The sequence below is a fragment of the Schistocerca serialis genome, chromosome 3 (assembly GCF_023864345.2).
Source record: "Schistocerca serialis cubense isolate TAMUIC-IGC-003099 chromosome 3, iqSchSeri2.2, whole genome shotgun sequence".
In the NCBI taxonomy this organism is placed as follows: domain Eukaryota; kingdom Metazoa; phylum Arthropoda; class Insecta; order Orthoptera; family Acrididae; genus Schistocerca; species Schistocerca serialis.
The window spans coordinates 386954703-386971212 of record NC_064640.1 but is presented as its reverse complement, the minus strand read 5'-3'; the positions used below and the strand labels follow the sequence as shown (position 1 = coordinate 386971212).

Here is a 16510-nt window from a genome sequence, read left to right as displayed (position 1 = left end):
TTTCATGTCACTTCTGTGCTGCATTAACCTATTACACATTTGTTTCTTTTATGAACTGTAAGCTGGTCACTCTGGGAGGAGGAGGCAGGGCTTGCCTCAGAGCCAATATGCTGCCAGCGAATTGCAGGCTGCTGCTGCCAGTGGCCTCCGCTCAGGGACCGGGTAAAAGCATGCGATCAGTACTACCGGGTGATCAAAAAGTCAGTATAAATTTGAAAACTGAATAAATCACAGAAATAATGTAGATAGAGAGGTACAAATTGACACACATGCTTGGAATGACATGGGGTTTTATAAGAACCAAAAAAAAATACAAAAGTTCAAAAAATGTCCAACAGATGGCGCTTCATCTGATCAGAATAGCAATAATTAGCATAACAAAGTAAGACAAAGCAAAGATGATTTTCTTTACAGGAAATGCTCAATATGTCCACCATCATTCCTCAACAATAGCTGTAGTCAAGGAATAATGTTGTGAACAGCACTGTAAAGCATGTCCGGAGTTATGGTGAGGCATTGGCGTCGGATGTTGTCTTTCAGCATCCCTAGAGATGTCGGTTGATCACGATACACTTGCGACTTCAGGTAACCCCAAAGCCAATAATCGCACGGACTGAGGTCTGGGGACCTGGGAGGCCAAGCATGACGAAAGTGGCAACTGAGCACATGATCATCACCAAACGAAGCACGCAAGTGACCTTTCACGCGTCTAACAATATAGGGTGGAGCGCCTTCCTGCATAAACATCATACATTCCAGCAGGTGTTTATCAGCCAGGCCGGGGATGATGCGATTCTGTAACACTATTGTCATGCGCAGCCACTGACCTTTTGCTGTCCAGCGCCATCTGTCTGACATTTTGTGAACTTAGTTTCTTTTCTTTTTTTTTTTTTTTTTGTTCTAATAAATCCCCATGTCATTCCATGCATGTGTCAATTTTTACCTCTCTATCTACATTATTCCGTGATTTATTAAGTTTTCAAATTTATACTGACTTTTTGATCACCCAGTATATTATGCTGATATAATACCTTTTTTCTAAACAATTCTTCAATACTAGAATGTAAAAACACAGTAAGACACTGTTATAAACCTCCAATAGAACAAGAGCCCATGATTTTGTCCTTAGTAGTGAAACCTCATTTTAACTGCCTATCCCCACATACTGCTGATTTCTCTGCATACACATGCCATTTATAAGATATTCTGCAAAATAACATCCTTCCACTAGAAAACTACATGGTTTATGAGACTGAACACTACACAAAACACATTTCTCATTTTTTATGGCCCATTTTCTTGTTCAAAAAAGATTATTCATTGCAATATCACTATTGTGGCTTATGGGCAGCTCACAGGCCATGACAGTTAAGTTTACACATATTATTGGAAACTGTCGTGCTAGGGAAAATTCTTTACTGAAATTGTACAATTCTTTGTTGGTGTCATGAAAGAAAAAACTCTTCATTTAGCAGAATACTCTCTTCATTGCTCAACAATCTTTTTCTCTGACACAAAGTCTACCTCCGTAGCTGAGTGGTCAGCATATCTGACTCCCACGCAGCAGGCTATGGTTCAATTCCCAATCGGGTCGGAGATTTTCTCTACTCAGGGACTGGATGTTGTGTTGTCTTCTTTATCATTTCATCGCCATTGATATGCAAGTCACCCAATGTGGCATCAACTGACAAAACTTGTAACTCAGTGGGCAAATTTCTGCAGGTGAGTACTTCCACCGATAAATGCCATACAATCAGTTTTTGGCACAAAAATATTAAAACGAAATGATCATCTCCCAATGAAATTTTAAAAACATTGACTTTAGTATGTTTTGAAGATCTGAAATTTATTACATCAGTGATAGCAAATCACTTGGACATTATATGTCTCCATGAATTCTGCAGAATGTGTCACTCTGATCTCTTACACTACCTTTTTGCAGCTGTAGAGTCTATTTATGTTACATTACTATGTCTATAATATCACTGTTGAGCCTAGTCCAGCTACTTTACTCACATAGCACATATGTATTAAGGAGTAGCACTTACTTTTGGAACATGAGGGTTGAATTCGACTGCCCTATGAATAGCTTCAACAGCTGTCATTTCTGCTGTTGTAAGACCCCGTTTGCTTGCAACATCAGGTGAAAATCTGAAAGGAAAATTGTGCACAAATAAAATCTTTGCAAATGGTAGAATGGTATCATTTAATTTATGTTGTAGTCATATTTTCTTATTCATATTTTCAGACAGAATAAAGAGTGTATTTGCAGAAAGTGAGCAAGAAAAACAGTTATTCCACTAGCACAGGTGTCACATACACCATCAGTTCCACTAATGAGAGAAATAGTTAAGAATAGCATCAATGGCAGAAAAAACATCACAATACCATTTTCTGATGGAGTACTGTAAGGACTGAAAGAAATACACAGTACCAATTATAAATAGATTTTTAGTTTCTGACAGTTGAAAACTATGCCGTGTCAATCCTATTTTATATTTTCAATGATTTACAAAAAAAATTTAGCTACCAGAGTAGATATAAGGGTCATTGAAAAGGTGATTAATTATAAACTGATACTGAACATGATAAAACTTCCACCTTTCATCAGTGTCAACCTTGATTTATAACACCAATAACAAGGAAACAAAAACAATATATTATTACGTACAGAAACAAATTGTTCCTTAATCCTTTGACTGCCGCAGACATGTAACTGTTGTGTCATTATTGGTAATTAAGCTACCAGCTAACAAACGAGTGGACCAAATCTACTCATCATCACTGATTTTGTCCAAATTTATGGTATATGCAGGGCTTGGTCCAAAACAAAAATCACTGAAGTGGGAGCTCCAGGTGGCCTTTACAGGCAGTGGTTGGCACAGTGGAAGGAGCACAGAACGGTAATCCAAGGGTTGTGGGTTCAAGTCCGTAACCAAAAACTTTTTAATTATTTTTATCTTCAATTTTTACATTATTCACACTGCAAATAGAACAAAATATGCCCAATACATTACATTCATTAGTATTTTCATTAAAGGCACGAAGAGGAAAGGCAAGGGAAAATTTGGGATTGCAAATAAACATTAAGAAGGAACTGGAAGGTATAAACAAGAACTTCATACATAAAGTTACATATTTATTACTACTTCACAGTTGGTTGGGTGATATTCATTATAAAAACAGTGGAAGCAGTAATTTTATCAGTATATTACATAAATGCTCAATTTTCATAATTATGACATTATTTTAGTATCTATAGAAAAACAAACTTGGTTTACATTCATAAAAGGTTCTCTCTGATCCCACAGTTTGGCACAAAACCACACATAATACATCATTTCACCAAATATTGGTGAGGATAGTTGTAGATGTACAATACACTGTACTTTGATCTAGTGATCTTTGGATGTGATTTCTTTTCCTTTCTCAATAACATAATAGTAGTATTGAATACTTTTGACCAAATTATTTACCTGGCAATAAAAATAAGACATTGCAGGGTTGCACTAGTGGAGAGCATAAGGAGGAGAGGGGGAGGGGGGGGGGGGACTTTAACACTGCACGACAGTAATCCTCCTACATCTTGAAAAATCTTGTCATATAATTTTTTTTTTCCCCCCCACAACTCAGTTATCATAAGAAATTTGTTCTCCTACATTACGGCTTCATTGCATCAGATAAAATTTTTTTGTGTGAGGTTGTTACCACGTTTCCCAGATTTTGATTATATTTAGTGTCAGTAATATGAAAACTCAAAATAGAAAATGTTTCTGAATAGGGTTTCAATCGCCTGACTCTCAAATTACCATTCTGTAATATTTCCACTATGCCAACCGCTGCCTGGAAACTACACTAGCAAAATGGCTCATGTCTCACTCAACCTAAGTCAAAAATGCTATTTTTTTCTGAACTTGGCTATCTGGAGCTCCTACTTCTGTCACATTCTTGTCTGGTCAACCCCTGCATATGCCATAAATTTGGACAAAATTGGTCACAACAAATAGGCATCATCCCATCATAAGTACGTTTTGCTAGGGCTGCTGCCCAGGACTGAGCCAGCCATGCAGCCTGCCTCACCCAGTGTTGTTCTACAGCCCACAATGGTGACCCTGTCAGTAATTCAGACAGTTAAAGTTTTTGACTATGACTACAAAAATTTGCAAGAGTTGTTAAAATTGTTTTCTTTACTAAGAATTACACCTCTCCATACATCGCCAGTAACTCTGAAACAAAGCAAGAATTGTTTAACTCAATTTTCTTCCAACCATTTAATGAAAGCTGTTTGGTAATATCATGTCAATCTCCTCCTTAGACAACAGCAAACTGAGATCTTAATCACAAGCAGATTGTCTACCTGTAATAAGCACAATGTGTAAATAGTGTTGGTAAGACATGCATGTCGTCATCTAGTGTAGTAGGCCATCAAAGAATTGCCTTAATTTAGAATCATTTCATGTGAATCAGAAATGGTTACATGTCTGCCAGAGAGCTTTCACTGGCTTGTAACTTACGAAATAAACACTGTAGAATTTGAAATGTTCAACCATTATTGTCCATCAGTGCCACCACAGCAGCTCTGCAATTGACTTTAAAGGAAAGTCTGTGTGCTGGAAAACTCTCTGGAAGGTTATCATTACTTATAATCACACAAACCCCATAAAATTTCCCTAGACAACCTTCAAAACAAAATAATCAAGGTATCCACATACATTCTGCTAGTGTCCAAATAATAGCTGCGCACTCGAATGAGGTGATTATGTAGAATTTTGTTTCATAGACACAATTTATGCTGTGTTTCTACTTTTTCTCCTTCCTGTACCAATCACACGTTGTAGCCTCAGAAATCTGTGAAGTTTGTATGTTTGTTAACACAGTAATTCATCTGGAGAGAAGTTTCAAAGTCAATAATGCCTTATACACTTTCTGTATATCATTTGGCTTTTTGTTTTTCTGTTTGTTTTACATTTAGTTTTGTAGGAGTCTTAATGTAACGTCATTTTTCCTGTTGCAGCTACTGACTACATTTTTTTTTAAAAAAAAAAAGCTTCAAAAGATGGCACAATACACAGTGGTACAGTGCATGTTCAGCATTTGTGCTTTGTTTCACAGTACACTATCCGTTTCAAGAAAGCTGCACATTTACAGATTGGAATACTTTTTTTTTTTAGTGTTCATTCTCAATAATGTTTGTATTTGTCAAATGAATCCCAGCATATAACAAAGGATTCTTCTCACCAAAGATCTGCCAGATTCCCTTTATTCTGTGACATAAGCTTCAACAAGTTCTGCTACTGGAGACAGATGAAGCTCTGCTATTGTCCTTTTATGACTCTGTGAAGTATGCACAGGTTCAGTATGTGGAAAAACAAATTTTTGTCCCACTTGAAAGTCTTCTGCAGTTGATTGAGCTGAACTCATTAGCATGTCAGTGTGGTCGGTTGCTCATATACACTGAGTTGTAAACTGCAACACATTATAGTTTCCTGATTATTTCACCCGTCTTTCTGTCAGTCTCTCCCATCTCAAACATTTCTGTGGTATTAAAGTTGATCAACAGCCACACTTCCCTTTTATTGCACCACTTTATGGCAAGTATTATAATACAGGATGCAAACTGAATCTTTTCTCCTTTAGTCTGTCCAGTAGTTTTGGCATGTCAAGCCAGTTCCTACACAAAGGTGTCAAGCCAGTTCCTACATAAAGGACCACACGTGACTGTTCCATTGTTATGAAGATACAGGAACAGGTCTGGCCCTGAATACCAGTCATCAACATTAATGGTATGTCTGTTCCATGTAGAGCTTGATGAGCATTAACACTGTCACCACCTTTTTCAAAATTGTGTAAGCCAGTTTCCATTCATGCACCAGTACACATAATAAGATCTAGGACATATACAGTCTGACAGTCGCATAGCACGAAGTTTTTATTCCATACCTACTTCTTTCGGATGGAATATACTGTTAAAAAAATAATAATTGTGTCAGTCAGAGATGTTATTAATGTGAAGCATTATAAAAATTAATAGAAAATGATCTCCAAACCAGGTGCAGATCCACCTGCAAGCCCCCTATTTAAAAAAAGAAAGAAAAACCTCACCTTACAGTCACACAGACATTTAACTAAAATCAATATGTTTTAATAAAAATAAAATATATAAAATGTTTTAACGCAGTGAAGGAAGACATAGCCTCAAACCCTGTTTCTTTCCATATTGACAATTAAAAATGCACTGATTCTGGCATATCTGGATTTATGTACAAATAGCCTATGGGTTTCATCATACCTTTTGCCATGAAATCAGATAAAAACGACAGAATGCTGGAATCCTGCACTAATCTACATTTGTGCTCTGAAACTGAACTGTCAACACATCTACAATGTGATGAAAATCACTCTTATTCCAGTCATACATGCTGCTAAAATGTGCTCTTCTACAAAACATTTAGTGCTCTTTCATAGGCATTTTAGATTCTGAAGAATTTTCATCTCTTGCAGAAACAAATGGCTGTCTTGTATGAGCTGATGTACAAGGCTCAAGATAGCAACTTCAAGATTCTGTCAAAGAGGGGTCATTGTCATAGAAATCAAAGAGTTCATTCTCACTATCACTTCTAGTGAGAATCTCATACATTTCTTCCTCTGTGCAACAAGGATGCTGTGCCATTTTATTCACAAAACGGAATCTTATTCAACAGCTAATGACTAATAATGAAGATAATCACAGCAACACCAAACTACATCAGCACATTCAAACAGGGGCCCCAACTTGGCAGGCGGAACACTGAAAAGCTACAAAGCACTGAAAGTGGGAACACAACTCTGTACATTAACATGTACACAGCACAAAGAAGTGCACAGAGGTTGACAAGGCAATGTGTGTAAACGCCTCTAGAGCACCAGTGGAGAGGAGCAGTGAAAATGCATTAACATGTCTAGAGTCATTAGGGACAGGTGTAGTGGTGCACATTAACATGCCTAGAGCAGTGAAAATGGTTAATTACACATTACCACACCCATATCAAAACAATAACAAGATTGTTGCCAATTGCATGTATTAATAGCAAGTAACTAAGTTATCAGTGAAGGTAGTTAGGTGAAGCCTGCCACTCCCTTAATTAACTGTGCTACATCAACAGTGACCATACATGGTGGACAATGGCTGTCTGCTGCCATCCCCACCTTGCACCTAACCAGTGCTACTAATATACTGATCAGTGACAGAGTTAACGAACTACAGCTCACTCATTTTCATTCTAATGACTCAGCAAATATCGACAGTCCGTGTGCAACATACCAAATTTGGACACCCTCCAGAGTTCTGCAATTGTTGACAAATAATCGCCACTGTACATGACCACCTTCCACAGTAGAGAACCGATATTTACAAGTCATTGCAGACAAATCCATCCTACAAGTGACCTTCCTGTGTCAGACACTTGTTTTTTCACAGCCTATGCTCAAACTTTACGTTCCGCACGATACTGTACATCACCCAGGTGAGGTCACAATTGTTACGGCCATGCTCCAACCCACGTCATGTTATCACAATGATGTCACACCAACAACAGCTGAGCCGCGCTCTGGGCCACGCCTGCCAAGTGACATCATTCGACAAGCTGGCGCACCATGTCTACGTGCAACCACGCACTGTTTCCACACCTCGTGACCACAGCATATCAGTATGGCGAGCCTGCCGGCAACTACGACCTACGCACCATGGGAACACATGGAGAACCTACAACAGCCACTGCATTGGATGACCGACACTGATGCACTGCCCACCATGATAGCCACCAACCAGGACCCGTCCACTGCACCGCGTTCCTCAGTACCCAAGTATGATGCTATCCTCCACAACACCGAAGCACCAGTTGCAACATCCGCGCCACGTCCCATGACAATCACTCACAAGACGTGCATTACTGACATGACTACCAAGCCACGATGCCAACTGCCACCTCTATCAGAGCCACCAGATGGTGTTCATGATCCCGCACCATGTACTTCGCATGATAACAACAACTTCATAGGACTCGGCCGCTCACCACCAGGCAGATTACCACCGGCCACAGACCAAGTTACATCTGCCATCGCTGCAAGTTGATTCTCTGCATGTATGGTTTGCACTCTGAGTGCACGGTACGGTCACAGATGACGACGACATGTTTTTGGTGCTTTTGAACCACCGCCATACCTACACTGATCTTATCAGTGACCTCCTATTGCACGCACCAAACACTGACAGATACAAGACAGTGAAGATGCTCATACTGCAGTGCCTGTCTCGTTCACCTGAACAACAACTCCACTGAGATGTCGCTGAGCCATGATACCCTGTCAGTGTTCTGGTATAGGTTACGCCTCTGAATCGACACAAATCTCTTACCAGATCGTGCTCTCTGGTCACTATGGCTTCTCAAGCTGCCTGACAACGTACAGACGGCCATGCTAATGCACAGGGATAAACCGCTGGAAACCCAATTACACCTTGCCAATGGGATGTTTGCCCCCGCATAACATCATGCCCTGATAAACTCTCTGGCACTGAAGTCCACACTGCAGTTACCCAAACTAGCACAGTGGCCTGACAAAGATACATCAAGCCGCTCCCCTGCTTCAAGCTGCCTTGCTATGAAACATGACAACACTAATCATATTCCGTGTCTACATTCTAACGGTGCATGGCTCTTTGTCTACGACAACCATCTTAGAACATACTTCCTAGTCGACATGGCTGCCAACGACAGCTAGCTGCTACCTCAACTGGCACCTGGAAAACGTACACCATCCGCTATATAACTAAGCACCATGTACGATTCAGTGATTCCCATGATATGCATGGCCTCTATCACAGTTCAACTGGACAACCACACCCCTCACCCATGTACGTTTTTCATGGCCGACACGATACAGCCAGTGTTGGGTACAAATTTTTTGAGGAATTATAATCTTCTGCCAGACCTGTGTAGAACCTTACTGCTACATCGTGACAGCCACAAGACGATCAGTGGAGTAAACAGCAACCACCTACTGATGGACGAGACTCTGCCGTCTGCTCCTCCTACCTCTGAAACAGTACTGGACCTCACGCTAAAGTGCCATGTATTGTTTGAGCAGCTTAAAACCGCAAACTACTGCATACACCTACCTCCGCCACATCAATGCCAGCTCATAGCAGCTAACAAACAGCCATGCAACCACTGCTCTGAGCTCACTGCACAACTGCACAACACCAGCAACAACAAGAGCCGCCTGCCCGAGACGCCGCCAGGTGTGGGCCTCACGATTACTATGAGATCCATTCTTATAAAGATAAAGCTTGGCCCTTGTGTGGGAACTATACAATGGTGAGTCACCTAACATTACCACTGCAAACATCTCCCAAACCACAACAAACACTGAATAAGCAATTCCACAGACCGAAGGTGAGGAGAGGGGCTGATGGGATTGGTTAATACAAACCATTGAGAAATATACGGAAGTATGTTTTTCAACACATACTTATGTTTTTTAAATGGAAACCTGTTTTTATTTTTAGCACAACTAAAAATAAAAACAAATACTTAATCAATGCTGTTTGTTACATTGTAAGATGTTAAGTACATTCGGAGTAATTTGTAATGTAAGGTTGACGCTTGAAACCTTGGACGTTCAGTTGTGTGATGTAACAAGGTCTGTAGGGGTATGCTTATGAAGACTAGAATGTTTACGAGTTTGACTGTCTCAGTGTCTGCATGTAGCACTTGCTGAATTAGTCCTTGTACTCAGAATAACTGTAGTACACTGTGTTACTGGACATCTGTGATAGTGTACTGTACACAAGTAAGAACAGAAGAACACATAGTAGGAATGGGCGAAGGTCGCAATTACAACAGTGTGAACGGTGTTGTAAGAACTGTGAAAATGGTTTATTCTAACTCTGAAAAAGCAGAGGTGATATTCACCTATGGCGAGTGTACACAAAATGCAGCTGCAGCCTGCAGATTGTATGCAGAAAGGTAACCAGACAGAGATCATCCAATGTGCTGCACATTTGGAAACATCTACAAACAATTGTATGCAAAAAGTATGGTCGTAACACGCAAACAGGTTGTGCTAAAAACAACAACAGGTTTCCATTTTAAAAAAAATTAAGTATGTGTTGAAAACCATACTTACGTGCATTTCTCAATGGTTTGTATTAACCAATTCCACCAGCACTCTCCTCACTTTTGATCAGTGGCATTGGTTATTCAGTGTTTGTTGTGGTTTGGGAGGTGTTTCCAGTGGTAATGTTAGGTGACTCACCCTGTAGACATTTGAACATGACACCATCATTGATAGTTATCTCATGCCCAATATTCAGGACTTCTCCCAGGAACTGGCTGCTGCAACAAATCTTTAGTGTGATCGACTGCAAAAGAGCTTATTTGTAGATCCCAATGGCCACGAAGGACATCACAAAGATGGAAATAATTACACCATTTGGCCTATTGAATTCCTCTTTATGCCCTTCGAACTAAAGAACGCAGCCCAGATTTGGCAACAGTTCATTGACGGCTTGCTTTTTACCTTGCTTTTCTGCTACTGTTACTTGGACAATGTAATTATTTTCTCACAAACAGCTCAAGATCATGAGAAACATCTCCACGTGGTATTCAACAAACTAGCAGAGCATGATGCTGTGATCAATGAGGACAAAGACCAACTCCACCGAAAATGTGTTACATTTGTAGGCCACCTCATTAACGCTTTGGGCATCCGCCCACCCCGTAAGAGAGAGACCAAATCCATAACCTGTCACTCTCATCGCCGGATGCCCATATGGTTATAAAGGCCAATGCCAGTGACAGGGCTGCTACAACAAGAAGTACCCAGTGGATCCCAACTCTTATGGCTTTTCTTGCAGAAACTTACCGGCTTCCAGAAAACATAATCAACCTTCGACTGTGAGCTTCTGGCAATATACAAGGCAGTTTGGTACTTCCAAGATGATATCAAGGGCTGGCCGCTTACTATCTACAGAAATCACTGTCCTCTGTCTGACACTATTAAAAACCCACTAACCAATACCTCCTCTTGATGATTCCGCCACAACATTAAATGGGACTGCGCTGCGTGGACGAGAGTCTGCATCCAATGCCAACAGAAAGAAGACAGGACGTCACGCCCAACTGTCCTTCGGGAAATTCCCCATCCCGAAGGGCTGTTTCCAACATGTCCACATCGACATGGCGGGGCCACTCCTAGATTCAAATGGATATAAGTACATCTTGTCAGCCATAGACAGAACAACTCAACGGGTGAAGGCCACACCTCTGACTGATATCTTGGCAGACACCATCGCCCGAGTTTTCCTCATACTATGGATTGCACGCTTCGGCTGCCCAGAGTCCCTGACAACTGACCAGGGCTGGCAGTTCAAATCAGCCCTGTTCTCTGAGGTCTGCCGCCTCTGTGGGTGCCGCTGGTTCAAACGACAGCCTCAATCCAACAGACTTGTGGAACGGTGGCACCGCACCCTCAAGACAGCATTCGTATCAAATGACCAGGAGTGCACAGAGGGCCTCCCCTGGGTGCTGCTGGGCATACAAGCTGCCTACAAAGAAGATATGGATGCCTCACTGGCAGAGGTTCTCTACGGGGAACCGATCACCCTCCCAGCAGAGGTCGTATCACAAACCACTGACCCTGTGGACATCAACCTGCCAGATCTAGTAAAATGTGTCTGGGACCACATCTGCCACATCCGCATCCCACCACCATCCTACCATGCCAAACCAACCATCTTTGTCCCCAAGGACCTCCACTCGTGTCGACACGTCATGCTCAGGTCTGATGCCATCAAACCCACCCTCCACCCTGAGTACAATGGCCTATACAAGGCGTTCAAACTAGAGTCAAACACTTTTGATACCTTGAAAGCTGGAAAAATGACAACAATGTCACTGAACCACCAAAAAAACCAGAGTGGACTTTAGTGGGCACACCTGGTGTTTACCGTATTTACTCGAATCTAAGCCGCACTTGAATCCAAGCCACACCTGAAAAATGAGACTCGAAATCAAGGAAAAAAAAATTTTCCCGAATCTAAGCCGCACCTGAAATTTGAGACTTGAAATTCAAGGGGAGAGAAAAGATTTAGGCCGCACCTCCCAATCAAAACAAAGTTGGTCCATTGTAATATGAGAAACTATTTAGGTCGAATGAATGATGATACAGCTACAGTAGTTTGGTTGGAGTCGTAAGATTAGCACTTAAGCTTTACCATGTAGCCATTGCTATGCGTCAGGCGCTCCGTCCGTATTTATACAGGTACCCTTCCTTTTTCACGTGCTTGGTTTGGTTTGAATTGATTGCTTATTTTTCTTGGATCTGATAAGTGCCGTTCTCTTTGTTATAAGTGTTTATATCACTCTAAGCTGAAAATTCATTACTGTAATGTGTCATGCATTTTTTGTTGCATTCTGATAATGAGTGTTTACGACCTGTCGCTGCTCACAGCATGGCTTGTTTTTGTTCGCACTACCGCTGCTTACAATAAAAAAAAAAAAAAAGAGAGGAATCGTCTCATTAGCGAAACAATGGCAAGAGACTGCTATTTGTTGTTACTTACACTGATGCTTTCTTTCATAACGATCAACAAGAACCAAATAATAGACTGTGTATGATAGAAGATGTTCTGAACAAGAGTTTAGCGAAAATTTTTCTCTGTTTGAAAATCTTTGCAGACGCCTCTTTAGTATGTTACATTCTGCACAGAAATTAGAGTAATCTTAGATTTAAAAATCTAGTCAATTGCCGTGCTTCATTTCTGACTGTATCACTATTAGGAATAAGAATAATATGAATATAAACATGACATAATATGTATATTCTTCCGCGTTTGCTGTTGTCTCACTCTAGTTCCGTAGTTTATTAGGCAGACAGGATTTAAATGAGATAGCAACAAACACGAAAGAATACATGGCAAAATGTTTATATTCGTATTATTCTTATGGTGAAGAGAATACTGCATGTGATTCACAATTCATAAAAGTTCCCATTAGCAACCATCTCGTCTCACAGGCAGGAAAAAATTCAGAACGTAGAGTTGGCCATTTTGACAAACATCACAGTCTTGCCAGCCGGATTTTCGTAGTACATTGAAATGCTGCCACTTTCGAAGATGAACAATACGGAATTTGTATTTACATCATTGGATAATGTATGAAAATGCAGTGGTTGAAACTAGGGGCGGAGAAAAAAATCTCGTCTTACACTTTTTTTTTAAAATTTATTTACTGACGCAGAGGTTTTGGCGCCAGTATTTATCTTTGTGCCTGCAAAGCATGCCTGTGTAGAGCTACATATATTCGACAGCAGAAGTTAGTTGTGGCGGCACCTACCGACATTTTCAGAACTTCCGCTTACTTTGCACTCGATTCCAAGCCGCAGGCGGTTTTTTGGATTACAAAATCCGGAAAAAAAGTGTGGCTTACATTCGAGTAAATACGGTACCCTCCACAAGCCCCACCTCCAGGTCCTTCCAGCCAATTTACAATCGGCCTAGACCTGCAAGATTACCTCCCAGAAGACACTTCTGTAACACTGCAGGACTCACTAATCATGGTTATGGCCAAATTTGACAAGAGAGAGTCTGGCTACAGCATGGTCTCCAGGTCATTAGAGCACTCCATGCCCCTTCTGCCTATGAGTGACACAGCAGGTCTGACATCCACTCTTTCTTTGGATGACTACGTGCTTGTGTCGGCCACAGATCACTTCATAAAGACGTCTAACACCTGGACACCGCCACCCCCCCCCCCCCCTCCCGGCGGACCAACAACCTTGCTAACACCAGACGATGCACCACCAGCCATCAACACCTCAACGGACACTACCACCGCTCCATCAGCACCGCTGCTGACATCGCAGGTTGGCCACCCTTTACGGCCGCCTAGGCATCTGGAAGACTACGATACGTCGGCGCTTGCCATTGCCAGCATGACAACGCATCATGATGTACACCAGTCACCGTGCTCTGCACTTGGGGGAAGGGGGGGGGGCTCTGTGGGGGTTGTAGAAGCACTGGCTCTACCCCACAATAATAGTGCTGCCCTACTGCAGCAAGAATAACTGTATCTTTGCCAGTTCAGTTCTCTGTAGCATGTACTCTATGCTACATGCTGCGGGAATAAAAGTATTCCTAGTAAGCAACGAGAGTGCGAGTGATTATTCATCGTCATAATTACCATGCCCACTCCCCTCTACTTACAGAACTATGAGGAAAGTGATAACACTAAGACTACAAAACACGGTAGCTATATCTGCTCTTATGTACAGCAGTGAAAACTAGATCCTAAGAAAAGCAGGTGAACAAAGAATTGAAGCCTGTACAATGAGATTTCTGGACCAACGCTATGAGATAGTGTGTGGAGTGGAGGTATAAGACAACAACTAGATGTAAAAACTAGATGTAAAAAAAGTGGCAGAACAGTTTAGACGCACCCCAACAAAATAGACACTTGAACACCTACCATGGCAAGCATTACGTTTCAACCAAACTGGAAAGAAGAAGAAGAAGAAGAAGAAGAAGAAGATGCCAAGTCTTATTGCACCTGTTTGATTCAACAAATAATATGTGAAGCATACATATACAATTAAACATCCTCGAGGAGCGTAATCGGTATTTACGCAATTGAAATGGGAATTAAATCTGGCACATTAAATCTGGTGTTATTGTTGAAGCATTTCCTCAATGGTAACAATTTTCAGGAAGATGCTTGCTTCTCTCATTAGTTACATGATCTACCCATTTAATGTAACAGAATGTCAAATCAGACACCTTTCAGCTGCCTAATTTCCAAACTGTTATTTTATTGGGCTACCAGTTTTGGTGATATGTTACGCAATCTTCACAGCCCCTGACTGATGTGTAAGAAGATTTCAACCTCGGTACTGGAATGGTCAGATGATGATTGAAGTGATCACTGTATCAAAAATCTACAGATATCAGTCTTGCAATTCTGGCCCCTATTTTGACTGGAACTAAGGTTAGAATCTTCCTAAAAATTGGTCAGGGTGCCTGAAGATGGCATAATATACCACCGAAACTGACAGCCCAATAAAATAACAGTTTGGAAATTAGTCAGCCGAATGGTGTTTGATTTGACATTTTGCACTGAACAACTGAGGTCCCATAACCATATCTGAGAAGATGGACATACAGACCCAATTAATGTTTGTCCATAGGCCATGGCCAGGGCCATTGTCACTGAAGTTAAAATCTTCCGTGTTGTTAAGCAGCATCATACTGCTTATAAACGGTCAAATTTCGACCCTTCTGCTGGGATGTTCTTCAGGTGTTCACTGTAGACTGAGGGCTCAGTCTACAGTGGACAGCAAGAGATCCTGAAGACATCCTATCACAAGGTTGAACCATTGATCATTTATAAGAAATACGATATATCCTAACAATCCAGAAGATTTTACCTCAAGTACTCATCTAATCTTCAGCATTCTTCTGTACCACCACTCTTCAAAAGCTTCTTACTAACACTTAAATCTAGAGGACAATACAGCTGCCCCTACCACTGTCATATTACATAACCCACAATGTTGCACCAGGCCTTCGATGAAGTGGCGCAGACTCTTTGGCATGATGTCACATGTGGTGGACTGCTGCTGAAGTTGCTCGTCAACATTTTATAAAGTTTTAGTCTTCAGTTACTTATTTTAAAGTTTATTTGTGTTAATACTTGCTGTAAAAGTAACTTATTAGTGGATTTTGATCAATCTCAGTCATTCTTCCTGTTTTATTGACTCAAGTGGTCTGTTATTAGTGAGTGTGCTTACGTTATTCGTCCAAGCCTCACGCCTTAGTAGTGTGTGTGTGTGTGTGTGTGCATTTCGCGGTGTGCAGTTGCAGCTGCAGTGGTTATAAAGCTAAGTACCGACAAAGTTGTTTGTGCGCTGTTATACAGTTACTAAATGTAATAGTTTTCAATGGTGTTTCGTTTTGTTTGTGGTAAAATAACACTTTAATAAACTTTTGGAAATGTTCGCTCACTGTGTTTTTTAGAGTTTTCTGTGCGTTGAGATCATTTAGTAAATTTCACACTTTAGTTTTCAGCTGACATTTCTTATTGTTTCTAGTGAAATATTTCAGTAAAATTTTAATTTACTGTTTTAACTTCATTGAGCGTTCCAGTGTCCGCTTGAATTTTTGGTTTAACTAATCCATTTTGTGAAGTTTTCTTGGTACTGGTATTAGTTGTCGTTTAGTAGTATTAATAAAAGTAGTTTCTTTCTTAGTAAAGGGAGAATTTCAAAACAGCTACTGTTAGTTCTATAAATAGTTCTACTGGTGTAACTGAACTTAGGTAACATAGACATATAGTTTTTTCACCATGAGTGAGAAGTGTGGGCTCTGTTGTAGGTTTGTGAGTAGCTGGTTACAGTGTGGGATTTGTTCAAAGTATTTTCATTGGGGGGAATGCAGTGAGGAAGCTAGTGGGCATTCTAGCGATATACTCTCCTAGAA

The 16510-nt window shown here is 40.8% G+C and overlaps 1 protein-coding gene across 7 annotated transcripts in view; it reads right to left on the bottom strand.

The window, feature by feature from the left end:
• LOC126470221 (protein ST7 homolog) overlaps positions 1-16510 on the bottom strand; it is a 175575-nt gene that overhangs the window by 43013 nt on the left and 116052 nt on the right. For all 7 annotated transcript variants that reach the window (XR_007586151.1, XR_007586150.1, XR_007586153.1 and 4 more), the window contains exon 8: positions 2049-2151. Coding sequence is in view for 3 of the 7 variants with exons in the window: in XM_050097904.1 (XP_049953861.1) it covers positions 2049-2151 (103 nt within the window). In the remaining 4 variants the exon portion in view is untranslated. The remainder of the gene's footprint in view (positions 1-2048; positions 2152-16510) is intronic.